This window comes from Pavona decussata, unplaced genomic scaffold (assembly GCF_977016875.1).
Source record: "Pavona decussata unplaced genomic scaffold, jaPavDecu1.1 SCAFFOLD_85, whole genome shotgun sequence".
Lineage (NCBI taxonomy): Eukaryota > Metazoa > Cnidaria > Anthozoa > Scleractinia > Agariciidae > Pavona > Pavona decussata.
In genome coordinates this window covers 1,722,721-1,749,565 of record NW_028145503.1, presented here as the reverse complement: position 1 = coordinate 1,749,565, position 26,845 = coordinate 1,722,721, and the positions used below count along the sequence as shown (strand labels likewise).

The 26,845-nt window shown below is 39.9% G+C and overlaps 1 protein-coding gene across 1 annotated transcript in view; it reads left to right on the top strand.

Moving 5' to 3' along the window:
• LOC146475209 (uncharacterized) overlaps window positions 1-26,845 on the top strand; it is a 47,636-nt gene that overhangs the window by 2,273 nt on the left and 18,518 nt on the right. The window contains exons 2-23 of the mRNA XM_085116093.1: window positions 1,306-1,514; window positions 2,027-2,313; window positions 4,007-4,301; window positions 5,912-6,171; window positions 7,054-7,319; window positions 8,292-8,639; window positions 9,599-9,817; window positions 10,494-10,648; window positions 11,188-11,303; window positions 11,774-11,977; window positions 12,377-12,567; window positions 13,403-13,595; window positions 14,255-14,432; window positions 14,781-14,939; window positions 16,410-16,604; window positions 17,765-17,945; window positions 19,124-19,247; window positions 19,982-20,172; window positions 23,032-23,320; window positions 23,910-24,151; window positions 24,748-24,947; window positions 26,548-26,713. Coding sequence (XP_084972219.1) covers window positions 1,306-1,514; window positions 2,027-2,313; window positions 4,007-4,301; window positions 5,912-6,171; window positions 7,054-7,319; window positions 8,292-8,639; window positions 9,599-9,817; window positions 10,494-10,648; window positions 11,188-11,303; window positions 11,774-11,977; window positions 12,377-12,567; window positions 13,403-13,595; window positions 14,255-14,432; window positions 14,781-14,939; window positions 16,410-16,604; window positions 17,765-17,945; window positions 19,124-19,247; window positions 19,982-20,172; window positions 23,032-23,320; window positions 23,910-24,151; window positions 24,748-24,947; window positions 26,548-26,713 — 4,668 coding nt within the window. The remainder of the gene's footprint in view (window positions 1-1,305; window positions 1,515-2,026; window positions 2,314-4,006; window positions 4,302-5,911; window positions 6,172-7,053; window positions 7,320-8,291; window positions 8,640-9,598; window positions 9,818-10,493; window positions 10,649-11,187; window positions 11,304-11,773; window positions 11,978-12,376; window positions 12,568-13,402; window positions 13,596-14,254; window positions 14,433-14,780; window positions 14,940-16,409; window positions 16,605-17,764; window positions 17,946-19,123; window positions 19,248-19,981; window positions 20,173-23,031; window positions 23,321-23,909; window positions 24,152-24,747; window positions 24,948-26,547; window positions 26,714-26,845) is intronic.

Sequence of the window (26,845 nt, the reverse complement as noted above, 5' to 3'; positions counted from 1 at the left end):
ATTTCTTTTCACCCCTTGTTTTATACACGCACACAATCCATTGAATGTCTGGGATCCCAGGACTCCTCGCATGCTTCAGTCGGCTTCAGTTTCTGAACCAAAAATTCAATTAAATTGTATCTGTGATTCCAGGCGCTATCAAGAGAAATTTTGTGGTTTCAATTACCACATTACGAATACCTAGTATTAACTATTTCAAACTCTTATAGCGAGGAAGAAGAAAACCCATTGTCAACAACATTGAAAACAACTTTATGCAAATTTATCAGTGATTATGTGATGCGCGTCTTGAATGTTTGATTCCACGTGCCCGAGTCCCTCACGAGTAAACATACATCGTTGCTGTTTTGTAATTATCTACTTTATTTACAAGATGTTACTGAAAAAAGTAGCACTCATTAACCCTCATACAAGTGCAGCCTTCCAATCGATCGACTCTTTAATACGCTGGAGCACGTGGACAAGATTGCGGCTTTTTCGCGGAATGTAACACGATCGCTTCTGAAATATCTTCGCTGCGCAAGATTATACTTGATTGTACTTGAATCTTTCGAATGAAAACTTCAGAAAAAGCATTTCCTTTTTTAAAAACGTACAACGTCTACGGTAGAATTCGGCAAGGAACCGGGGAAACTTCAACGTGGCCGCTCGCTTGCCTTTGAGCAGACTTTGTTTACATCTTCGGCGGAGCGTTACAAATTTGCATAAATATTATCGAGATCAAGGCGATGTCACGTTTTCTTCATTTCAAATTGTAACCGTGTCTTCCTCTCAAAGATGACTGGAATACCTGTCCACTAAACCCAGTAATAAACAGTGAAGGAAGCGAAACTAAAAGATTGCGACTTTTTCGGCCGCTGTTTCACAAGCTGAGAATGGAAACACGCACGATCGCTACCAGAACACTGCACATAATTATGCTTGATTGTACTTTTATCTTTCGAATCAAAATTTTGAAAACAGCATTTCCTTGACTAAAAAACGCGCAATAGCCCTCCCATGCCCTCAGAATTCCATAATCGTGAACCCCCCCTCCCCTTCGGAAATCCTAAAAGCCGTCCGTGGTATGGTATGGATATTTTCTGGAATCGCCCAATTCCAGTTAAGCTTCATACTTTGCTTCTAAAATTTTGACTTTTAAGAACCCCCTCTCCCTAAGAATTTCCAATGACCTTCCATGGGGTGGGTATGGGTTTTTTTCTGGAACTGCACATTATACCTGAAAAGCCCTGAGGGGAGTGGATAATGAGAAATTTGATGTGATAATTTCTCATTTAAATCCTGTATTGTCTCTGTTCTGTGAAGGAGGATGAGGCGTCGCTTGCTGCTGAGGAGAGAGAAAGAATGCAGCAGGCAAACAAACTGAAACAGGGAGCGGAAAGACGTACCAAGCGGCTGGATCATGAGGGAGTCGTGGCTCTACTGCATGAGGATGAAGAATGGGATGAGAAAGCGGCAAAGAAGGCCAGGCATAAAGTCACAGCTACAGATCTTATACAAGCTTTACGAACAAAGTAAGGTTTCACTCTCGGATTTATGAGCAGGCTAGGGCCTCGGCGGGGGGGGGGGGGGGACCTCCCACATAAAAGTGAGGGGGGACTGATCGCCGTACCTTTTAGGGGTTAAAAGTCATGGTTTGGTACCCCTTAGGGTGCTAAAATGTAAAATAATTTACTTCTCTCAGACTTATGGTGGCACCTTTTAGGGTATGGGCCTAAAAATATGAGAGGGAGGAGGTAAAATTAATGTCAGTCATCTGCCAGCTAGCATATTGTTTAAGAGTTGGTATCTCTTAGGGCTAAAAAAGTGTTCGGACCACAACCACAAAACAAAACTCTGGTACCTTTTAGGTTTTTTTTTTTTCATAATTTCTAATGATCACCTCACCCCTATCACTTTTGTATGGGAGACCCCCTCTCTCTGGTGGGTAGGGTGTCAAATATTCAACAGCAAGAAAAAAATGAAATAATGACAGGGACATCTTTAGAGGAGATGTTTGAAATTAAAGCTTAATTTTTGTCTTCAGATATGAGATCCTTCGAGACAAGCTTCTTCTGGAGATGCTGAAAAATCACATTGGAGAAGGGATGTGGACGGTACTCTCTGAGCATGAACAGAGCGAGCGCTTCATGCAGCTTAAAATGCGTGTTCAGCGCTTACGTAAGGATGGCAAATTAGATAGTGCCAATACCTTGCCCGGTGCTGGCCTTGGGTACTCAGCTTCTCTGCTTGCACTCATGGGTCTCAGCAGAGTAGGAGAAGAGAAACAAAGGCTGGAAGAGACTGAGATAATCAAACAAATGGAGAATGAAGGTAAGTTGCTTAATTTTCTTGCCTTTAATACCTCCAATAACTTTAACTTCCCACTTTCAGTTTATTGTTTTTTGACATAAATTTTTACAAGAAATGTGCACTGCCTACAGTTAGCAAGAGCTTAAGTTGAGGCAAGCAGTGGTTACAAGCAATATGAAACATGAATTGAAATAAGGCTATAAGGAGCTTGAATCAATAAATGCAAACATGAGAAGCCGAGGCTTCATAATTTTTTCGCTAATTAATTGGGTAAAATTATATTACAGTGCGACGTGCCTTACCTTGGCCACAACAAACTTTTTTTACAAGTTAGCCAATCAGGATATCTTCCTCCTTCTTCATGAACGACATGTTTTCAATAATTCGTTGTTTTGTCACTTGCCTGTTGGAAGATATCCTGATCAATTGCATTGGCTAACTTGTAAAAAACGTTTGTTGGGTGGCCACAGCAAGGCGCGTTGCACTGTAATAGTTATTTTCTACTAAAAGTCTTTGCAGTAAAATATCGTGAATATATTGGTTTTCTTTTCTCAGTTTTCTTAATTTTTTTTCTCTTATTTTATTCAATGGTGTGTTTTAAGATACATGTATTTGTTGTGGTTTAATTTTATTTTTGGTTTATTTTTCTATTATTTTCCCTTGTTTTGTGTTTGGAAATCAGAGTATGATAAGGAGTATATAACTAAGGAAAATAAAAATTAAGCCAAGATAAATTGAGCCATAAAATATACTTCTGTCAGAAAAAAGTTCATAGAATGAATCTGATATTGTGCAGTTCCAGAAAATATCTATACTCCCCCCACATAAGGTTGTTTGTTTCCCCCCCCCCCCCAGAAAATTCCAGTTTAGCTTCATACTTTGCTTCTAAAATTTTAGCTTTACTACACATTAACTATCAGTTCTTTGTTTTTTAACAAGTACTGCACTTCCATTCAGTGACTAACAATAAAGTGAATTGATACTGATGATCAGATGAATGCGACTTACTGGTCACTCTTTTTGAATTGTCGACACCCTCGTTTCCAATGCTTTCGCTTGTAAATTTGGAGGGCTGCCCCTCCCAATTTACAAGGGAAAAACCCTGATGGACGAGGTAGAGTCGTTAGCTTTACATTTACCAACAAAAAATCCTTTTCAAGATTTATTAATAGTACAATGCATGTATTTCACCAACAAGATCATGCTATCTAAAGAACACTGCTCAAGGCTCTTCGTGCAGTCTTGATTCACATGTCTGAACTTTTGAATTCTCTCATTAAATAAGATATTATCTCAAACCTCCTATCGTGTTTACATCACATCAGACAAACGCATACATGTGTACACATGCAAGAATGCGGACTAAGTTTCAAACACAGAGCAGAACCTAAATAGCCACAAATAAACTAAATTCGAACACAAATGTGTGAACAACTAACGAACAAAAGAGAAAACAAAAGATAATTTAGCTGAGATCTTACAGGTTGGCCCGGGCAGAGAATATCTATACCCTTCTTACAGAAATTCTAATAATATTTAGCTTTATACTTTCCTGTAAAAGCCTTGGCTTTGGAGACCCCCACCCCCTCCCCCTCACATTCTTGGAATTTCCAATTACTGTTCATGGGACAGGTGTAGATACTTTCTGGAACCACACATTCCATAATACATGATTGCACTGATTCGTAATTCGCACATTTTTCTTTACATACAGGGAAGACAAACAAGGAAATAGAAGAGAAATTATTACAGTTGCAGGAAAAAGCCACGACAGGTCAATCTAAAAGCGAAGAGCTTCTGGTCGATTTGGAGAAACGCTATCATCAAGACAAAGAAAAGATTACAGCCAGATTGAAAGGCGCCGATACAAATACAATGTCCACTGAAGAAAAGCTTACAGAGTATGGGCTCACCATCCGAGAGCAGCTTCGAGCAAGAGAAGAAGCTAAGTTTGAGAGTGCGGCTTTGTCTGTTGGGATTGCAGAGAGACTGAAAACACAACTACAAAGGTAATGATAATTTGAACTCTATTGCTTTATGCCATGACTGTGCTTATGCAAAATGCAAGCAGCATTTTGATTTGGCTTTCACATTTTGTATTATAATTGAAGGTCCCGGGGTATAACGAACCTATGGTGCTTCTTACATCGCTTTTTGTTGTTTTGGATTTTTTGTTATAATTCCATAAGAAAACGTTGCCCCCGAGAACGCTTTGCTTTCTGTGGTTCGTTTGGAGTAAAAACCCAGGATTGTGCGCAAGATTTCCGTTTTTAACACAAAACGAAGCGCAAAGCATCGGATAAAACTTGGAGGGGACGTTCGTGAAGGAATTGAGGGTCAAAAAAAAAAGTTGGTTATGCGCCCTTCAATTATAATGATCAATCGGATGGTAGATCAAATTAAAGGATTTAAAACAGAAATCCATTGTTATAATTATGACTTGCAGATTTCCCCTGTGTTTATTCTTTTCTATTCAAACTACAATTTGAAGTGTTTTGTCGTGGTAGGCAGGATAACATCTGTTACGTCGTAGTAGACAGCAAGGCGGGTTGGGTTCTCTAGTCTGCTAAAAGCCACATCTTTTTCCTAAAATTGTCTTTCAAAAGTGGGGGAAGGTGCAGTTGTTTCTGCTAGGACATTCGGAAATGGCCCTGTAAATGTCCATGCAAAAGAATTCAGTATTTTATATATGTTTCTTTCATTGTGTAGATGGTTGAAGAATCATCGAACATTAAACACTAGAGGAAAAGTTCGGATCGAACTCAATAGCAGACAAAGATGTCTGCAGCCACGCTGAGGCTACTTAACTTTTCTTTAAACGCACAATTTCAGGGCTTTCAATGATACCCAGCTCCTGTCAGTGCTCCAGCGGGTATTAAGTTCAGAATCGCCTGCTATAATAAGAACAGCTTGTATAATTCTAGTTAGAATTAGTTTGTTCGAAAAACAACCGCTAATCTGTAGAAAAGGGGTAAGAAAATTACTTTTAGGACCCGAAAGCTCTTTGGGAGCTTTTAGAAACGCACACACAGGCCCAGTTGTTCAAATCTCGATTAAGTTAATCCTGGGTTAACGTAGACATTGTTTGGAGATAAATCACCAATCAATAAAGATTCTTCTAAACGTTTTATCCCTCAGTTTCTCTATCATTGTCTTAAAATTGGTTTTTAAAACACTTTAACGAGCCAGATGAGAACCTTGGTTCACTTTTAATTGTGGATAATAATAATAATAATAATAATAATAATAATAATAATAATAATAATAATAATACCGGTCTATTTACCTCATCTGAACAATTTCTTTCGCGAGAAAACTTATAAAAATGGCTCAATGTCTGTCATCTGGCAAGTTTTTAACCTCCTGAGCCATTTCGAAATCCCTGCAACTTCAGTGTTGTGTCTTCGTTTTAAAAATTCTCTCAGTGAAGAACAGTACTGTACTTAATACCAGGAACTAAGCACCATACATGTAGACATCTTTTTCGCGTATTCAAGTAGGCAGACATGACATTCATACTTCAGTACAAAGCTATAATTCTACACGAGTGGCAGGACACAAATTGACTTTTGTATTAATGTTTATTGTCCAACTCATTATCCTTCTGTATTGCTGTCAGACCAAGGGATGACCGTAAACGACAAGAACAGTTGGGCAAGGAACGGCTGGTGTACAAGAAAGGCCGAAAGCTGCCAAGAGACTGGAAAGGAGAAGATTTGAAGTTCAGTTTTGCAGGGGAAGCTGGCTTGGTTGATGTGTTTGAGGACACTGTGCGAGCTCTGGAGAGAAAACACGCCATGGAGCGCGAACTGCTGATTTACCTTCTGCAGGGAAGAGAAAGCGCTCAGGCTCGTAGTGCGGCGAAGAAACTGTCTGCAGGTAAATCTAACGTTGCTCGGTTTTATCGTTTATTTTCACTTGCCTATGAATGCTGTGAAAAACCTCCCTAACTAGATGTCTGCGCACTGAGCGCTATAGCCGCCATCTTGGATGTTAAAAGCAGAGGAAAATTGGGGAAAGTAGAAAAATGCGACCAACGGGGTGGTTGCCTAAGATTTTGAAAATCCAACATGGCGGCGACGACCAACCGAGATTCTGGATATCGCGCGCCGCCCGAAAACGCCTGTATTGCGGGCTATCTGCGCACAGGAACGCGGTGTGCAGATATTCAGTTATAGTAGTGGATTTTGCTTATTAATTCGCGAAATTAAACAGGTTTAAGAGAGTTTGAAAATTGGCCGCCATGATGGTCGACGATCGCTGACCGCTGACCGGATATGAACAGTGCTATTTGTAATTTCCCCTATGGTGAAACTATATGTAGCTTTTGAGAAAATGTATGCACTGTTGTACAGTGCCGTTCAAAGGTACATTACCACCCTCTGTGCATGAGACGTGTTACTCGTTTTAAGAAACGCAATTCTCGTTACTATCCAGAGAAAAGACTCGAGATTCGACACTCGTCTCGAGAGACGCTTAGTTAACTGATGTACCAAGGTACCCAAACCTTAACAATCTATTGTTAACGAAGTGATTGAACGCGTGCGAAGTTTTTGGGAATTGCAATATACGCGCAAGGGTACCAGGAACAGAGGAAAGCCTGGGAAAAACAGACGTTTTTCAAGGTGAGGGAAAAGTTACAGTGTAGCTGAGAAAAATACTATTTCCTACCTGAAAACACGTCTTAGGCTATCACTATAAAAGATAATGTTACTTCAAGTGACGTTCCCAAAATTTGACCACTTGCTGTAAATATTTCAGATGAGCGCTCCAACCAACTTCTGGTATTGCGAACTCAACAGCAGGGATGGCGAGAACAGAGTTCGACTGAACGTCTCGTGAGTAAAGAGCGGCATTATGCGATTCTCCAGGAGGCCGCGGGGCTGGTGTTTGAGGACAGGCGTGCAGATATGAGGATGACACGGGGTACCCCTCCTGACGATATGGAGGTGTTTACTGACATCATGGCTGACTTGCAGCATACACAGGAAATTGAGAGTCAAATGGTACTCGGGCTTCACAGCAAGGTACAGTAACAGCTACAGATCATTGAGGAAGTCTATGAAAAGTAACGGAACTTAAAGGGACTCTGTCAGCTGGGGCACATGCGCAGTAGAGTCCGGTTGAGACTAATTTGTATTCAACTCATCGCAGGACTTTTGGTTTCTGCCATTGCAATAGCATTAAAAAATATCGCGAAAGAGAGCTTCTGTAATTACTAAAGAACATTCGTAAATAAAAAATTCAGCTAACTTTCCAAAGATGAACTCGATTTAAACAGATGAAAACAGCTTCCTGAACTCTCTGACGATATTTGAAAAACTTCCAGTTGTGCCAACGATTTTAAAGTGCTTCTCATGAACGCGCACATGCGCCTGGGGGTGACATATCCCCTTTAAAGAGATTTACGAAGCCAGTTCCTTCTTTGTGGCTTACAACGAGAGTATGGCGACGCCTTTTCCGGCGTTCGTTTCACCCGCCATGAGCTCTTTTCACAGCTGGTGAAACAAACACCGGAAAAGGCCTCTATCTCGCAGATTAGCCTCTTTACGATGCGTTGGCTTCTGACAGAGTCTCTTGTGAGCCAAATTATCACATAGTTAACAAGCATCAATTGAAAATAAAAAGAAATAGAGAAAAAGTGGTGCGTGGGAGGACGGCCCGCGCTCCTCGTTATTTCACTCTCTCCAGTCCTTTAGATTAGAGAGATTAGGTAACTTATGCACAGACGTTTTTGAGCCATGGACGGCAACCGGAAATTGACAATTTTCCCTTTTTGGAGCGTTTTGACGCCATCGCGTTTGTATCGTTTAACCATAGTCATCAACAAGAGCTTTTCCTGTATATGATAAGGAGAAAAACCACACCAAAAAACATTCGATTTCCGGTTGTTGTCCGTGGCTCACGAACGTTTGTGTGTTAAGCTCCCTATTCTCTACCCTTCACTGTGTGCTGTATTTTGATCATTCGTTAAATTTTCTCGACCTGTCATTTGTCAGGACATCCCAGAGCTTTTCCGTCTTCGCCAACAAGAGCACACGGCTTGGCAAGAAGAATTACTGGACGGAATATCAGCAGTTCTCCTTGGCACCGAAGAAAATGTCTCACAGGAAGACGAACTTCTGAAAGCTCTGGAAGATAAATACGATGCTCTCCGAGACAAACTCCTTCTTGAAGCATTAGAAAAACAAATGGGCGCTGCGGAATGGGCACAGCTTTCTGAACAGGAAAGACAAGCACGGCTGGCGAAAATGAAACTTCAAGAGCGGCGTTTGAGGCAACAAGGAAGGTTTGATGATGCGGCGGCTCTGCTTGGAGAAGGACTCAAGAATGCAGAGGCACTACAGGTATTGACGAATTTGTAGATTCTCCGTACTTTATTAGGGTACAAAGAACGATAACTGTTGTAACCTTTGTTCCACTTGAATTTTATTGATTTTTAATTTATAATTGTAAATTTAGAACTGCGTAGATTTATACTTGCATTTAAAGATGTGTGAATTTGTCAATGGTTGCGAATTTTAACTTAGTTTTAGCATGATTGTACATAGTTTTATCTATTATTTGAGTTCGTTTTGATTTGTGTCCCCAATTAGTCCACAGGACTAAATACTTTGACGCTTCAATAAAGTTATTATTATTATTATTATTATTATTATTATTATTATTATTATTATTATTATTCAGGCAAGTAAAAACTAGCGATATAATGTTCCGACGTTTCGGCGACGTCATGAGGCCATTCTCAACGTCGCTAGTTTTTACTTGCCTGTGTATTTCTAAACATTATTAATTATTATTATTGTTATTATTATTATTATTATTATTGTTATTATTATTATCATTATTATTATTATTATTATTATTATTATTATTATTATTATTATTATTATTATTATTATTATTATTATTATTAAATTCCAGGCGTGCGTTCTTCAAACTCCCGAAAAGTTTTCGGACCCGAAAAACTATTTTAGATGCACAAAATTCATTACCAAAAATTCAGTTTTTGATAATTTTGATAATTTTCTCATAAAAGCATGTTATTTTCACGCCCTTAAATTTTGGCCATTTTTTTAAAAATGTGAAAAACGCAAAAAAACTTGCTGTATTGAGAAATAGATAGGTTGCGTGTATGATGAGAGCCAATCAGGGTTACCTAGCAACGGAGATTTCATTCAACTAAGTAAAGTAACCTTTGTTTAACAAATTTGATGTCTGAAAGGAGAGGGCTTTCAGTACTTTAAACTACATTGGGCCAGTTTCGCATTAAACCTTGATCTCAATTTTATTGTCACCTTTTAAGACGCTTTTGGGTGAGAACCGGCAGCGCTATTTGGAACGGCTGAAAGAACGCCTGGAACGCCGCCAAAAACGTCTGGAAGAGGGATTAGATCCAGACGAGGAGGATGAAGAAACCTTGCGACTCTTAAATGAAGAAGAAGCTGCTAGCACTGGCAATATACTGCGAGACCTGCAAAACAGGTTTGACGAGGAGAAGGACGCCTTGCTTCGGCGGCTACAGGTAGAGCGTTTGTTTCATTCATTGGCTTCATCGGGGGTGGGGTGGGGCGGGGGGTCCATATTGTACTGTATGTGTATACATTTATAAGTTGAAAAAAAAAAGTGTTGTGTCAGGTCACAAGTCGTTCCAAAATTTTTACCGCCCTTGAAAAATTCCTGATTTGCGCGAAAAATGCGAATCTATATTTTTAACCAACAGTTCGAATACAGGATTTGGAACTTTTATCGTGTGTTTCTCAAAACCACCGAAAAAGGTTTCGAATCCAAAAAGCTATTTTGGGTGCACAATATTCAGTACCAGAAATTCGATTTTTCTTACGTTTTTGAAAGTTAAACATTGAAAACTGTACAAGTATAATAAACATCATGTACTACTGTAGTTTGCACGAAAAGTATAGGCCAACATGACATTCCAATCCTAGCAGTATGCAGGATGTTTGTCCCATGAACCTAGTTTAATGGCCTTAGCTCCCACGAGTCTCCTGTAGCTCAGTTATAGAGCATCACTCAGAACTAGTAATCGGAAGGTCTTTGGCTCGACTCCTGAGAGGAGCACTCGGAATTCCTTTTTCCGAGTGTGCCCGTCTCACTCACTGGATAACACATCATTCTCATGGAAGATCAAGCATTTTTAATACTTAAGTGAGAAGTAAACCATCTTACTGTTGTGATTTCAGGAGGAACAAGATCGCTTGGCAGCAGAAAAACGACGCCAGGCTGAACTGGCTCGTCTTAGACGTGAGAAAAGGCAGGCGGAACGGGAATCTAAGTTTGATGAGGCGGCGCTGGTACTCGGGCTGGCAGAGAGAAACAGGCAAAATCTTGAAGAAAGGTGAGACTCGTACAAAAAGTCTTTTTACGGGTATGGACTGAGATAGAGGGGCTTTTTAATTCAGTGTCGTAAAACGCCAACCAAAGTAATTATTCTGACTAATCGCAAGGCTCAAAGGAGAACAGAACACCATGCAAATCCACATTAAATCTGCTAATGTATTAGGCTTGCCGTGACCTTAAATATCTGTTCTAAGCGTTTGATGGCGGTATTAAAATGAAATATTGCAAAGGGAAAAGAATATAAGGGGGAAATTGTTTCTGCCTATCGACCGATATATCGTCCGTGCAGCGACCTATATATCGACTGAGTAGCGAACGTTATATCAACCGATATATCGACCGAGTAGCGAACGTAATATCAACCGATATATCGACCGAGTAGCGATCTCTACCATTGATCGAGGCTTCCTATAAGACCCTGACTGAGTAGTTTACATGTCAAGAGGTTCTTGGCTCTTTATTTTGATGTATCTAGTGCTTGTAATTGAAATCTTCCCCGTTGCTTTGTTGACATTAATTCCCTGGTCTTTTTGTCAGGTTGCGTCGTGATCGTGAGCGGCAGGAGCAGTTAGCGCGGGAGCGGTTAGCAAGGAGAAAGAGGCGAGGGAAACCGGAAGAGGAAGAAGAGGAAGATGAACTAGACCCTGATAAAGGTGACGATAAAAATATATTGAATTGATAATGAATTTGTAAAATGGTCACCGATGTACGAACGTGAAAAGAAAAGGTTCGCATATAAGCCTAAGGGACTTATATTTTGAAGGGTTTATTTTAGAACTTTTTGGGGGTGTTCGAATTTAGGAGACTTATATTCGGAGGGGCTTGTTTTCGGAATTTCACAGTACAGTATGAGAATTTTGTCCCAAGATATTTGTTCTTGATTGTAACTCTAGGTCGCCATTAGTCGCCTTTGTATTTGTTTTTTAATCTTGTATATACCTGTTTAGGACTTCTTTTCTTTTCTTCTTTTACTTTGAGGTTTTTGTACAAACCTTTATTTCCCACGGCTCCTATGCATACCGGCCTGGTAGCTGAATGGGCTACTCTGGTTAAATAAATTTACTTACTGTAGGTAAGCGGTTCTCGCGTCCAAATTCACTAAGTTTTATTCTCATATACACAGACGATATTCAAGGTTGGCAGGATGCGGTTCTTAAGTCCCTGGAGAGGAAGCACCGCGCAGAGCAAGAATTTCTGATGAATTTGTTACAAGATGAGAGTAATAAAGGCATGAGAGAAGAGGCGAGAGCACTCAGCGAGGATGAAAGATTGAAACGTCTCAACGAGCTGAAGGCAAAGCGAGAGGAGCTAGACTTTGGTGTGAAAGGTAATTTGTAGTTCTCTTTTGCTCGAAGACATGACTGTTTAAGGTCACGGGGCAATTTAAGCCCAGCCTAAAGGGCAGTGTTGTAGAAAGATTGTGCCCCATTAAAATGAGGGCCCAATTGTTCGAAAGCCGATTAACGCTAATCCTCGATTAAAAATCAACCGAGGTTTTCATCTCGCTCATTATACATGTTTTTAAAGCTAATGTTAAGCTAGTGGTAAAGAAAAATCTAAGTCAAAACCGAGGAACGAAAATCTTATTAAAGAGAGGGCATGATCGCAGTGGGGAAGGGGATGTACAACATAAAATTCAGATGTTTTCAGATTTTAACAAGTAAAAATGCGGATGCGCTGTGGATGGGTTAAAAGTTAAAAGTTTTATTTCGTTTTTCGTCTTCAGCTGATCAAGGATTTCATATTGATGTCTTGGACATGGCGGCTGCGTACAAGTTTGAAGTTCAGCGCCTCAGGCTTACCAACAAGAAAGGAAGCGAGGTTGATGATGAAGAAGTAACGGTCTCCATCATGGCTGATCTGCAAGAAGAACAGGACAAGGAAAGCGAACGAATCATGACTCAACTACAGGAAAAGGTCAGCGACAAAAATAACAAAAGATTACAGTCGAGTTAAAAACTGAACGATTTACAGTTACCCATAGTTATATTTGGCCTTGTCGCGTAAGCTCGAGGTTTTCAATCTTACAACGTTGTTTAAATAGCCGTAAATATTGATTTTTTTCACTGAGTAATGTTTAACTGCGAACAGCGTAGTCTTAAAAAGCTTAACAACAACCTTAATCGCGGAAGGAAAACATGTTAATTTTTAGGTTCTGTAATACAGCATTAAAAAGATTTCTACAAGAGAGATATGGCTTCGCGTTTACGGCTAACGCCAAATGGGAAACGTCAAGCCGCTGTTTGTTCTGAAATGCATAAACTTGTGTTTCTCGTACTCACTTCTCTCTTTTTCGTGTTTGCTCGATAGCTGTCGCCGACCGGGTGGAGATAAGCTTAAACCAAAAAAGCTTCATTGTTTTTCATCAAAGAGAAAATTTCAGCCTGGCGTTTGCCGTTTGCCGTAAACGCGATGCTAAATCTTTCTAGTAATTGTCAAAATTCCGGGAGCTGATTGGCTCATAGCCATTGTCTATAAGAGTACAGACAATAAAAATGACATCAGATGTAACTGCACGCCTTCTCAACGGAAAATAAAGCCAATTCAACTTGTACTTTTTCCATGTTATTGTAAAAAACAAACTGACGACAGTTTTCTATGGTCTATACTCTTATAGACCATAGAGCCTGTGGCTCGTGGTTCCACTTGAGTTTTGAACATTTGATGGCGTCATTTTATGGTCTATAAGAGTATAAATAATAGAAAACTGTCGTCAGTTTGTTAATTAATCTTTCTGTTCCATGCTATGAAGAGTCAAGAAGAGCTGGCCGCCTTGAAAAAACAACAGGAACAAGAGCGTAATGACGGTGTTGTTGAGAATGTGGCTACTGTTTTGTTGGAGTACGATGGAACTGGATCTGACCAAGACTTGATCAAGGCTTTGGATCAAAAATACGACGCTCTTAAAGACAAACTGTTACTGGAAGCTCTCAAGAAGCAACTAGGTAATGTGGAATACGCAATGACTCAGTGATGCTCTCTATTGATGTCCTGTTTTTCCCTTGAGGGAGGGGGTACGCAAGAAAATGATTCCCTCTTATCTCCCTGGTTAAATGTACACACAAGGGAACGCAGCAAGGACGGGGAAATGAGCAATGTGCACTCCCTCCCGTCCCCCAAACAATACAATAGAGTTCCTGATCAGTCTTCAGTACCGTGAGGCCCATATCCCCTAATTACAGGGAACTAAGGGAACCAGGGGTGGGGAGGGGAGGGGGGTTCTTGGGTGGAGTACAGATAAGGTGGGACAGGATATTCACACCCTGGATATTTTTCCGGACCTATATCCTACATTAAAGTTGAACTTAACTATTTAGTAAAAAACAGTAATTAACTGTGTTTGCAAGGACCACCGCGACAAAAAAAAAGTACAATTTGTAACGTTTTTGTTTATGTAACTTTAGCCTATGTTTTTCAGGTATCTATTTTAACTGTTTTAAACTGTAACGTCTCTTGCCACCTGGTCAGTCTCAAACATACCCTGAAGAAGAAAGGCCGTGCCTCTCGAAATATTGAAAAATATACTTCCCTGAAATCAGGCTTGCTCTTTTTTTAAATTATTTGTTCTTGAACTTAACTGTGCGGCCGTAATGTTCAATTTTAGGAGATGCTGAATGGGCAGCCTTGTCCGAACAAGAGCGTCAGAAGCGACTCGTCAAGCTTAAGTTGGAGGAAAGACGTTTGCGTAAAGAAAACCAGATGGACGAGCTGCAGAAGTTACTTGGAGAAGGGTTTGAGATGGATGCCAATCTGAGGAAGCTGATGGGCGAGAACAAGGCCAGGTAATGTTGGTGCAGTGTTGGCCACGTGACCATGTTTTTCCCACATTTGTCGTTCGCTGTTTTCAGTTTGTCAGCAAAATTGAGTAGTCTTGCGTTAGCATCAAAGGCCAGAGTTATTTTTGAGTATATTTATCTATGTATATCCATTTTTACAAGAAAACATTGTCGTGAATCTCACTTTTACCGTTTGCCGTAAAGGCGATTTAGCTAACTCGGCCCGCAACCTCGACGGCTAAATATCGGAGGATATTCTGCGCGATTTAGCAGGATAATTGTTAAATATCTCCTCGAGTTGTATGACTGCCTTCATTCTTAAACGTTACTTATTAGAGCGCTGCTCTGTTACAGATACGAAGAAAAATTGAAGGAGCGTTTAGCAAGACGAAGGGAACGACTGGCTGAAGGACTGCCTCCAGATGATGAAGATGAAGAGGACTTAGCAGATGGCGAGGCCGAGGGAGAACAAGTCACTGATGTTAAAGCCATACTGCAGGACTTAGACAAAAGGTAACTGAATGATAGACTGCAGATTGCAGAGCTACAATAGCAGTTCAGAGGGACGGTTAAAAATCCTGTTGTGCGTTTCTCAAACTTCAGAAAAGATTTCGGACACGAAAAACTATTTTGCATGCACAAATTCATTACCAAAAATTCAGTTTTTGAAAACTTTGAAAGTAAAATCATTTTAAGTTTTTCAAGATTATGAAACACATTGAGTTAGTTTGTTCGAAAAACAACCGGCAATCTGTACAAAGGGGGTAAGATAAATACTTTTCGGATCCGAAAGCTCTTTGGGAGCTTTTCGAAACGCACACACGGGACCAGTTGTTCAAATCTCGATTAAGCTAATCCTGGGTTAACGTAGACATTGTTTGGAGATAAGTTACTAATCAGTAAAGATTCTTCAAAACGCTTTTTCCCTCAGTTTCGCTATCATTGTCTTAAAATTGGTTTTTAAAACACTTTTAACGAGTCAGATGAAGACCTTGGTTCACTTTTAATTGTGGATTATAATAACAATAACAATTTAACAATAACAATAACAATAACAACAAGAACAAGAACAAGAATAAGAGCAAGAACAAGAACACAGTTTCTCTATCATTGTCTTAAAATTGGTTTTTAAAACACTTTTAATGAGTCAGATGAAAACCTTGGTTCACTTTTAATTGTGGATTATAATAACAATAACAATAACAATAAAAATAACAAAAAATAACAATAACAATAACAACAACAACAATAACAATAATAATAATAATAATAATAATAATAATAATAATAATAATAATAATAATAATAATAATAACTGATATTTAAACAGGGTGATCCCTTCAGTCGCAGAACTGGTATCAACGGGGGCCCTGTATAACATAAAATAAAAAGTATGTATAAATTATATATATCTATCTAAGCTAACTATTTAAAAAGATACAGCTAAAAATGTCTTTCAGAAGCTTATAGAGATTTGTATTCTTATAGTAATTAAATTAGATTTTAAAAAAAATGTTCTAAGGATAACCTTAGAATAAAAAGCGGAAATAGCCTGGAAACGTTCCATTGGAGACAAAGTCTTAATGTTTTGGGAGACTATTAAATAAGGATGCACGATGAAAATTAAGGGTTAAGGATTAAGGAAAAACGAAGAGGATTCTCATTGGTAGTTGCACTAAAATAACGTTATCGTGAAAATTGCCCATTACCAAAAAATCTTTGAAAAGTGACTACATGGCCATACAAGTGTGCGACTCCAGGGAGCTAAATTCCAGGAAACACACAAAGGTGCGCTCTGTTGACGGTCTGAAATGATGCTAACCGGGTTGCGTCGTTGATAGTTTGTGGAAGAGAATCAATGTCGGACCTCATTCTCACAACTTAAAGCGCCGCGAGACGTACATTACATGTGTGCTGTAGAAACTGAGGTTCGTCATTTAAGTAAATTCCATGAACTGAAAGAATTCTTCGCGTTTTATTTAGATATGAAGAGGAGAGGGATGCTCTAATGCGTAGATTACAAGGACAGGATGAACAATTTATGAGCGAGAGACAAAGACAAGCGGAACTGGCGCGACTGAAACGGGAAAAGCTCAAAGCTAAGCAAGAGGACAAGTTTAGCACGGCCGCCTTAGTACTTGGGCTAGCTGAGAAGCAGAAAGCCGCTGTACAAGAAAGGTATGCTCGTTGGCTCGGATATTTAGGGCAAGAAGTAAATTTTTAGAATGACATTATACATTTAAACTTCTTTTTTTTTTAGACCAGAGCAAAATTGAAATGTTCAGGGCTGTTGGTTAAGACATACTTAGACGAGATAAGAGTTAACAGCCTCTAAGAAGTATCGTGTTATTTGAATGATGGGGCTCAGTGTTTCATCCACAGACTTAACAGTTCGAATAACGTGCAGCATAACGAACCGTACAACAGGAAAGTATTCTCAATAGCTTTCATTTGAATTGACATGGTTAAAATTTCATCCACAGAATCAAAATTTAGATTCACGTTGTAGGACTTAAGGGATAATACCGCAGGAAAGTAGTTCTTAGTAGCTTTCATCTGTGTGGCCGCAGTTTAGGATTTCATCACAGAGTCAAAAGTTAGAAGCACCTTGCAAGCGTAACAAAGAGTTACTCAGGAAACACTGCTAAGATGCTGATCAGTAGCTGTTCAGGATTTCATCCACTGACATAAAAAGTTGAACCACCTTGTACAGCATAATAAACAGCATCACAGGGATGTACTGCTCAGTAGCTTTCATTTGAATGGTCACACTTTAGGATTTCGTCCACAGACTTAAAATTTAGAACCACCTTGTGCAGCGTAATAAACAACACCACAGGAAAGTACTGCTCAGTAGCTTTCATTTGAATGGTCACACTTTAGGATTTCATCCACAGTATTCAAAAGTTTGAACCACCTTGTACAGCATAATAAACAGCACCACAGTAAAGTACTGCTCAGTAGCTTTCATTCGAATGGTCACACTTTTAAAAGCATTTCAAAAGTTAGAAACACCGTTTTCAGCATGACAAACAGTATCTTTTGAACGTAGACGCATTCTGTGAAAGCCGGAAATAGTCTGCTTTCGTTTGCTAAATACATAAACAGTCGGGCTGCAGAAAAGGAAGGACTACTCAAAAGCTTTCATTTGGAATGATCACAGACGCGAGTTAGAGTTGCATTACACATTAAGAAGTACAGAACACGATAATTGACAAAAAGAGTTTTGTAATCGAACCTCGTCTTTTTATTATTATTATTATTATTATTATTATTATTATTATTATTATTATTATTATTATTATTATTATTATTATTATTATTATTATTATTTTAAGACTTCGTCAGGATCGTCAGAGGCAGGAGCAACTGGCTCGTGAACGCCTGGCCCAGTTACGCAGCCGCAGAAAGTCTAAAGAAGCAGAGGCCGAGGAGAAACTGGTGACTGATGGGGAAGTGAGTGTGTTGCAAGAGGCTGTGATGAAAGCATTGGAGCATAAACACCAAGATGAACGACAGGTGAGAACCTAGTTTTTCTCTTTTTCAAAATTGCTTAAATCCAGGACGAGATAAGAAGTATTCGATCGAGATTGTAACTTGCAAGTTTGGTGTTCATAATCAAATAAGACAAGTTATATAAAAATAGCTTCCTTCGATCCTTCTAATTATTTCGTAATTTTCACTGGTTAAATTATATGCACTTTTGGAAAAGTCTGTGTCTATTCCCACGGATAGAATAGGCCATTTCCGAGTTGCTGTGAACCTCGTTATGAAAGCGAGGCTAAGTGCAAAGTTTTTGTCATGAAAATTAGTTTTGTTTGCATATGAATGAAAACTTATTTTCAACTTTGCACTTAGCCTCGCTTTTACAATGAGGTTCAAAGCAACTGGGAAATGGCCTATTATTTCACCCACTCCCTCCCCCCTCTCAAGTCTGTGTGCAGGGATGTTAATCCAACACAGTAGCCTCCAACCCTTGCCTAGATTTGCTGGTACCCCATTTTAATCTTAGGTTAAGAGAGGCAATGCCGAGCAAAAGTTTATTATGTAATGAATCGATATGACAATAGAGAGCTCCGGTAAATTTCGCTTGTCGCGTCAAGAAACCTCGGTTAGTGACACTTAGAGTACGAGTAATTTTACACTGGCTGAGTGGAAAATGTTTTTCTCACACACCGCTGGGGACTGGGAATAGGTCATGTGACCTTAACGCTGGCAGTTGTTTTTGTTTCGTACGTCATTACTGACCTTCCCACCCACCCACGCTGAAAATTGAGTTTGTATACTGTGTTAGTATGAATGTACAAACCTTGTATTTTTGGTAGTTTTTCCATTTTAGCGTCTGTAAATTGTACAGTTTGTTTTTTAGTCTTACAATAGGTGGTTTGCGTTGCCGCCATGCTGGTGAACAAAACAAAAGAAAATTCGTTCACAAAGTTTGCATAAAAATGGAAGTGAACTCACAGAGGAGAAAAATCGTATTCCTGTCCACGAACATGGCCGCCATGACGTCACATGCAAACCATCAATAAAGTTTAGACTGCAGCGGTCGGCTTGGCATGGCTGCCAGTGGTGTGTGAGAAAAGGGCGTGATTCGTATCGACTGGAAATACAGTGAAATGAAGTTTCAGTGCTGTTCTGTTTGTCTGTTTTATTTTGTCTTGTTTTCTAGTTTGCGTTTTTCGTTATATTTTCAGGCCTTACTTGAAGTTCTTCAACAAGATCAGCCAGAGTTAACCGAGGCTGCAGCAACAATGACCCAACAACAGAGGGACAACTGGCTGCAGCACATAAGCGACAAGATTAGCTCTCTTGATCCAGGTATTGTACGGTTCACCGTTTGGAGTTTATGCCTCAGCTGTAGTTGCTACGAGCCCTTTACTTTATAAGAATGCTCGAGTAGAAAATTTGGATCAATGGTGAAATTTAAAATCAGTAAAAATAGAAAGAAGAGCTATGCCAGAGTAAAGTTCTTCTCGACAAATTTGAATGAAATTTGGGCTTTACATCGGTGTACGAACTTGCAAAACTCACAGCTGACGTAAAGCAAAGGAAACAAAACGACAAAACAATACAGGAAAGGAAAACAATAACCTACAACACAAAGAAGAAGTTGTCAGGTTCTTACATCGAGGTAAAGCCGAAATTTGAGAAGATGACGCGTCGGGATTTCATCCACTGATGAGCAAACTCAAAAGTCACAACTGCCTTTTACAGCATAACAAACAGTTCTTTTTCTTTGTTTTTGTTTTAGCTTCGAAAGTCAAAGAAATAAGCCAATATATTCTCTCCAGCTTGTCCGCAAGTTTAATTAAGCTATTATAATTAGAACGGAAGTTGCACGAATCACTTTTGGAACTTTATACAGTCAGCGACATTCATTTTACTAATCGTTGTATAAGGGGAACTTCCTTGATATTAACCGCAATATTTTTAACTTTGTTTAATGTAACACTTCTAGCAATTTCTTGCAATTCGTATGTTTCCTGGAGTATCTTAAGTTGTAGTATTAGTTGTTGTGTGTTAAATCAGTTGTTTCTTTTTCCCTCTTATAGCGGATAAAGAAGGTCGCCACAATCTTCTTCTGGAAGCTGCAGTTTTCAAGACTGTCAACCGGAAGAATTATCTGGAGGCTTCTCAAGATGGAGCCGTACAAAGGGATGATGTTATCGTGTCTCTTTTAGCGGATCTGCAACAAGAACAAGATCAAGAGAGTGAGAAACTAGTGAACGAGATGCAAGATAAGGTAACTGTGTTTACCTGTGGTGGCTGAGTGACGTCACAGCACATGCAAAAAAATAACTTTATGAAAGTTTAGATCCGCTATGTTTGTTTTGAATAGAAGAAGTTTAGTTTTCAAAGGGAGCCCGCGAGAGAAAATCTGCGTTTCGTTAGAATAGTAACTACTCTGTGTGGGGTCGTCAGAATGCAGTTTATCATTTTAAAATTGCATTGAGAATAATTAATCGCTTAATTACCTCTCTTTAAAGTGCCTATCACCCTTACACAGTTTTAATGAATTTCGAAAATTTATGCATGTCTAAGACGCTTTGCGAAGAAATAAATCGTATTCCATGTTTCGTTTTGTTTTTATCAGACGACAAAATCGCCCAAAATAGGCCGTTTTCCGCCATATTGAATACAAAAAGGAGCAGTTGAGAGACTGGGTTCTAACAAGCTTGTGACGTCGACCCGGTATCTCAGCCACAGAGCATTTGCTCATTTGTTACTACATACTCTGTACTGAACTTGAATTGTGTTAGGAAGGTATGTGGTAGGTGAATATGCTGCCTTCTCAGTTATGTAGAAGGGTATAGTTCTGCACGCTATACTGTTCGATAATGATGAAGCAAGGAAATGCAGAAAGAAATAGATCGATTTCATGAAACAAAAGCGGGCTAACCCGGAAAATCGTCAATATGCTCCAAGCACTTCACGAACGACGACTTCATGCGTCGATTCTGATTTATTGAAGAAGTGAGTAACAAGCCAATCCTCTCAAGACTGAAACGAGATGATATCGGTATTAATGTGACGCCAACTGTCCATGCTAAAGCGGTGACCATAAGTCCAGGTGTACTGATTTAAACCATTGCCAAACATCGCTGCGAACGAATAGTAAGAAATGTTTCCGTTTTTTTATTAAAGCTTATAGGTGCAGCCAAAACAAACCTACTGAAATAGTGAACTTATTTTAATTTATAATTGGCCTAGACTCACAAGAATGCGAAGTCTCTTACTTCTGAGACTGCTGTCTGTTGGCGAGCGGATGAAGGGCCACAGTGACATGATAAAGCTAGTTCTTTTTCTTTCTCAATTCCAAGTGTACAAATTTGGGAGTAGCCTTTCCAAGAAGAACAGATCATTCTTTTTAAAAAAGCTTCAGTCTTGAATTTGTCTGTGAAGAACGAGGTAAAGAGTCAATCGAACATCTCGGTCGATTGACATACTGCTCAAAATACTGCTCGAAAGGTCGGCTTTTCTTACCTGGAAATCGAGATATTTTGAAAAATAACACACGCAACAACGGCTTTCCAAACGTTGTGCGGTTTTACTTCTCTTACTACCAGACCAATTTCAGCTAAAAAACAATTTAAAATGGTAAAAATATCAACTGAACAAGCTTATATTTACGCCACGGAAAATGTCTCCTCAGCGGTCCGCATGTTGCCGCGAAGTAAAAATTTGATGTGGTGGTTTCGTTGACAAAAGGCAAGCCTCTTGTTCATAGGAAAAGTCTTGCTTAACTACACTTCCCTCGGGCCCCAGTAAAATATGATGATGTAATTACACAGTTGAATTACACAGTTGAATCCTAACAAAGATAACAACAATAGCGGTCGCTTTCGGAGGTTAAAGATTATCACACGGTTCAATCCTAACTAGAAGCTGTACTGTCACCGGACCGCGAACTGAAACGAGCCAAACAAGATCTAAATACTAGTAAAATGAAATGGCATAAGAACGACAGCGGCTAAACAGAAACAACAAGAGGTGAAATAAACAGGCGCTAAACGCAGAACTCTGAACCCAAAATGTCCTTTGAGATCAAAATACGGAAACATGCTACAGTTACGCACATGGTTTTGTTCTATGATTATCATGCAAATCCTTCAAATCGTCATGCCAACCCGCTGTAAACATACAAGAAACTAAATTGATCAAAAGACTAAGATAGAAGCGCTAAACATGCGAGTAGGAGTTGTGTAGACCTTTCATTCCTATTTTACGCGCTTGATCGTCGCGTCAATCACGTAGCCAGGGTTGTAGTTAAGTTCTGAATCATCTGAATTGTAGCTTTGCTCGGATTCGGTGTTAGTGTTCGGCTTTTGGGCTAAAAAATCGGCCAGAAACCCCAAAAAGCTCGCGTAGAATTCACTCCGACTCACTACTGTTTTGTTGTGTGCTTGTTATCGAGATACCGGGTCGACGTCACAACTCACTAGTGCCAGTCCTCTAATGGCGCGGTTTTAACTTCGGAAATTGTGATTTCGATCGCGTTTTAAAAATCGAGAATAACTTCAAATCTCATTATTTTGCTTGTTTTGGCTTACTTTCTACGTCTACTTTTGAGAATGAAAGGAATTGGGTAGGGGTGATAGGCACTTTAAGGGGGGATTTTACCTAAACGCCATTTTTCCGCCACTTCACATGGCCTTAATGCAAATATCTTGTTCACGTTTTAAGCAATCCAAAAACTCTACACTCATCCCGTGAATCTGTGTTGCGGGGTCTTTTGTGAATTTTTGGGTGATTTTGGGGTATATTTGGGAGGAGATAGTTTTTCTTGAAGGATTGGTAAAATTAGGAGAAATAAGAAATATTGAAGATTTAGTGAAGTTTTAGAATTAGAATTTGCAGATAATAATTAATAGACGGACACCAAGTTAGTCCACTGGCAACCTGGGGTGCTCTTGCGTGGGTATCAACTGTCTGTTGGTGTTCCAAAAATCATTTTCTTTCTTCTATCTCTTCTTAAAACCTCTTCAAACTTCATTCAAATTTTGGTTAAATTCCCCCTTAAGTCTTTTTTTTTTTTGTGGCCCTTTCCTTTTCATGCTTGTGCCAAATGATGATAAACTGATGTTTATTTTCTTTGGCGCAGGATAAAACAGAGCTTGTTCACCTCCAAGAAAACCTGTTCCAGTCACGCAAAGAAGGCTTACACGAGAACGCAGCCACAGTGGTAACGCAAGCAGAAGTCTGGGGTAACGCTAATGAGCGTGACCTGTCAGAAGCCCTGCAATACAAATATGATGCTCTGAAGGATAGGCTGTTGCGTGACGCACTGGTACAACAGGTTGGCGTGACAGAATGGGCTGCGCTTTCTGAAAAAGATCGTTTTACCAAACTGGCTCAGATGAAGTTAAAAGTGCAGGCGTTACAGAGAGAAGGTAGTTCACATCTTTGTGATGTTGTTGACATCGGCTGCATCATATACATAATACACGTCAGTCTACATGTCCCGCCTAGCATCATATTTTTCCACACTTCCAGAAAAATGAAACAGAGTCTAGAGCAAAGAAAAAGTGGAATTCTTCGGCCGGAAAAATCTATGGAATCTTAAAACACCACAACTTCGTGGACAAGTTATTGTGTCTTTGTTTCAACGCAACATACTCTAACTAGTCAATTCAAAGCTATCTAACCAGTCAGATGAAAGCAAAACAAGCAAGGTAGTCTTTTTGCTTGTAATTGGCACCAGTTACATGTTTTCCCGCGCATGACAGTGGTTGCTTGTTTTCCCGCGCTTGGCACTGGTTGCTTGTTTTCCCGCGCTTGGCGCCGGTTGCTTGTTTTCCCGCGCTTGGCACCAGTTGTATGTTGTTTTTTGCCCTGAGTTCTGATTGGATAATTGCATTACCTCCGTTCGCAGTGTTTGGCCAGATATGATAGGTCATTACAAAACAGTCTTAGGTAGGGTATAAGGAGAATTCCACTTGTTTTCCAGTTAGGAACTTAACTGCGCGCATTTGCCAACAGGTAAGCAAGATGAATTGCAGCAGCTTTTAGGCGAGGTGACGGCCATTAATCTCATGTCCTTGATGGGTGCGAATCGAGCTCAACAGAAACAACGGCAGACGGAGCGACAACAGAAGCGTGAGGAAAGGAAAGGTCAGGGATCGTCAGAGGAGGAGATCGCTAAACTTGAAGCTGAGGAAGATCTGCAAGCTAATGAGGAGGCACAGAAAGCTATTACTGGAAACACGCTTCAAGATCTTGAGGTTTGTAAGATTTTGAGTCTGAAGAGAATTCTAGAGTGATTTCGGAAGGAATCACTATGTATGTTTAAGATTTCACGCAATTCCGAATATTTAACAATTATCCTGCGAAATCACGGCGAATATCGCCTCATACTTGGCCTAGGAGGTTGGAAGGCCGAGTTGGCTGAAATCAGGGGATATTCCACAAGATTGAGCGGGATAATTCTTTTATTATTAAACACATTGATAACAAAGCACAGTTTTATTGCATAAAAACTGGAGACGATTTTTATTTTGCCATTTTTCTCCCCGACACTGGAAATTCCGTATATCGCAGGATATCTGTTGACGAATATTGAGTGTACCATGACCATATTTGGGCGGTGTTACAATGTTTTGAATAATAATACATATTACCTTATAGGATTGCGTGATTTACAAATTTCTCAATGCACTGTATTTTAGTGCTGTGAGATCAGGAGAATTCAAAAATTGTTGCAAACTGAGTCGTTAGCACGAACGTGGAGCTCCATCTGTCGCAACTCGCAAGTCTTACATCAGCTTTCAGAGGAAATTTCTAAACGCACTTTATCTTAAGTTCTCTTTTTCTCCCTTAGAATCGTTTAGCCAATGAAAAAGAAACCTTAGTTGCAGATGTTCGCGGAGCAGACAAAAAGTTTCAAAACGAGCAACAGCGTCATGCAGAACTAGCACGCATGCGCCGAGAGGAGCGGCAAGCCCTTCAAGAGAACAGCTTTCAGCCCTCTGCTCTGGTACTAGGACTGGCACAAACTAGACAAATACACTTGGACACCACGTAAGGATTTCTGATTGTATTTTTTTTGGTGTGTGTGGGGGGGGGGGGGGGGGGGGCGTGGTTACTTCACGGTACTTCGCCCTCAACAAATTCGCATGCAGATAGTCAAGTTAAATCACCAGCACGATGGTGTTGTTAAGATGGTCCACTTTAACATAGAATATAACGTATGGTACGCAATTGATTTTGGACGTTTCACTGGTTGTTGTAGCCGTTTAGTTATCAAAAAATCTCTACCGTTTTCCTATGTAGGTTAGCTTTTACGTTTAGTTAGCTGGCTTAACTGCATCCTGGGCGAGTTTTCTTGTGGCTAAATTTACGCACAGGAAAATTAACCACGTTTCGAACACTCCATAATCTCTTATACTGACACACTTACGAGGCACACTTCTCTTTGGGTATATTTGATCCAAAGAAACTGATTGTCACGATTTGCGTGTAAAACAGGTTCTCAGTAAGCGAATTTGTGGTTTAGCTGTTTTTGCTTTAGCTTGGAGAACACAAATAAAGCGCAGCTGTGTTGCGGAGACCACAACTAAGTGGCCCATGATGGGATGAGTTTATTTTTTTTTTTTTAATTTAATTCAATATTTATTCAGGGGCATCCAATTTAGCAGAGCTAGTTTAAATGGAGCCCTAACACTTTACAAGACAAACATTGAAACATAAAAAATCTAGACAAATAATTAAGTTATACATGCTGCATGTACGGCAGGCGTTATTGCTTAAGATGGCACTTAAGTTTAGTTTTAAACTCACTGAACGCCTCTACCTGTCTAATGGTTCTCGGGATGGTGTTGTAAGTTCGAGCGCCGTTTATTCTGAAGCTCCCCTGATACTTAACAGTTTTGGCGAAGGGAGGGCGCAACAAATCACGGCTTCTGGTGTTATAGCCATGGTAAAGATGCACGTGCCTAAACTCTGAAAGTAAGTACGAAGGCGCTATTCCATGACTGAAGACATTTATGGACTAAAAGGCATTTGAGATAATTTCTGCGCGCTTGTAGGTTGGGCCAACCAAGTGTTGATTTTAACTCCTCAGCCCCGACTGATCGACCCTCAATAATGCATGCAGCACGTCTATTTAGCTTATCTAGGTAATTTTTGCTTCCAGCCCCACAACTGTCCCAGACAGGCGAACAGTAATCAAATAATGGCAAAACTATAGTATTGTAGAGCATTAGGCAAGTTGGCTTGGGGAGAACCTTTCGCGCTCGACGCAGAACACCTAATCTTGACGAGATCTTGTTACCAATATATTCTATGTGGTCCTTCAGGATAGAGTGTTGTCTAGGAGGACCCCAAGGTATTTGAACTTATTAACCCTTTCTAAACGCGTGTTACTGATTTCTATAACTGGATCGTCAGCCTCTGCGGTCCTCTGATGGGTGCCAACAAGCATAATCTTCGTTTTCTCAAGATTAAGTATTAAAAAATTAGCATGAAGCCAGCTTAGGACCCTTAAATATTGGAGGAAATTGTAGTCGTCGTATGCCATTACGAGCGTAGACTTGCGTGACTGACTTAACATGACACACACACACGGGTCAGTCACGCCATTGCTTTTCCCCAAATCTAATCGTGATACTCCTTTGCTCAGTTCCAAACAGGATCAAGATCGTCAAAAGCAGTTGGCTCAACAGAGATTGGTAACCTGGCAACAGAAGGACCAATCAGAATTGAGTAAAGTAAAGGAGCAACTGAACACCTTGGAAACTGGAACCAAGCCAGAAGCCGTCTCAAGTACCAACATAGGAGCACTGCAGGTACGTATAGTGATAACAGAATAAGGGACTATTTACACGACGCTGCTCTAGCCCCCTTCGCAGACGCTCTTTGGGCTCGTCACGCGTACGTGGGGGAGGAATGCGTGACGACCCCAATGGCGTTTGCGTAGG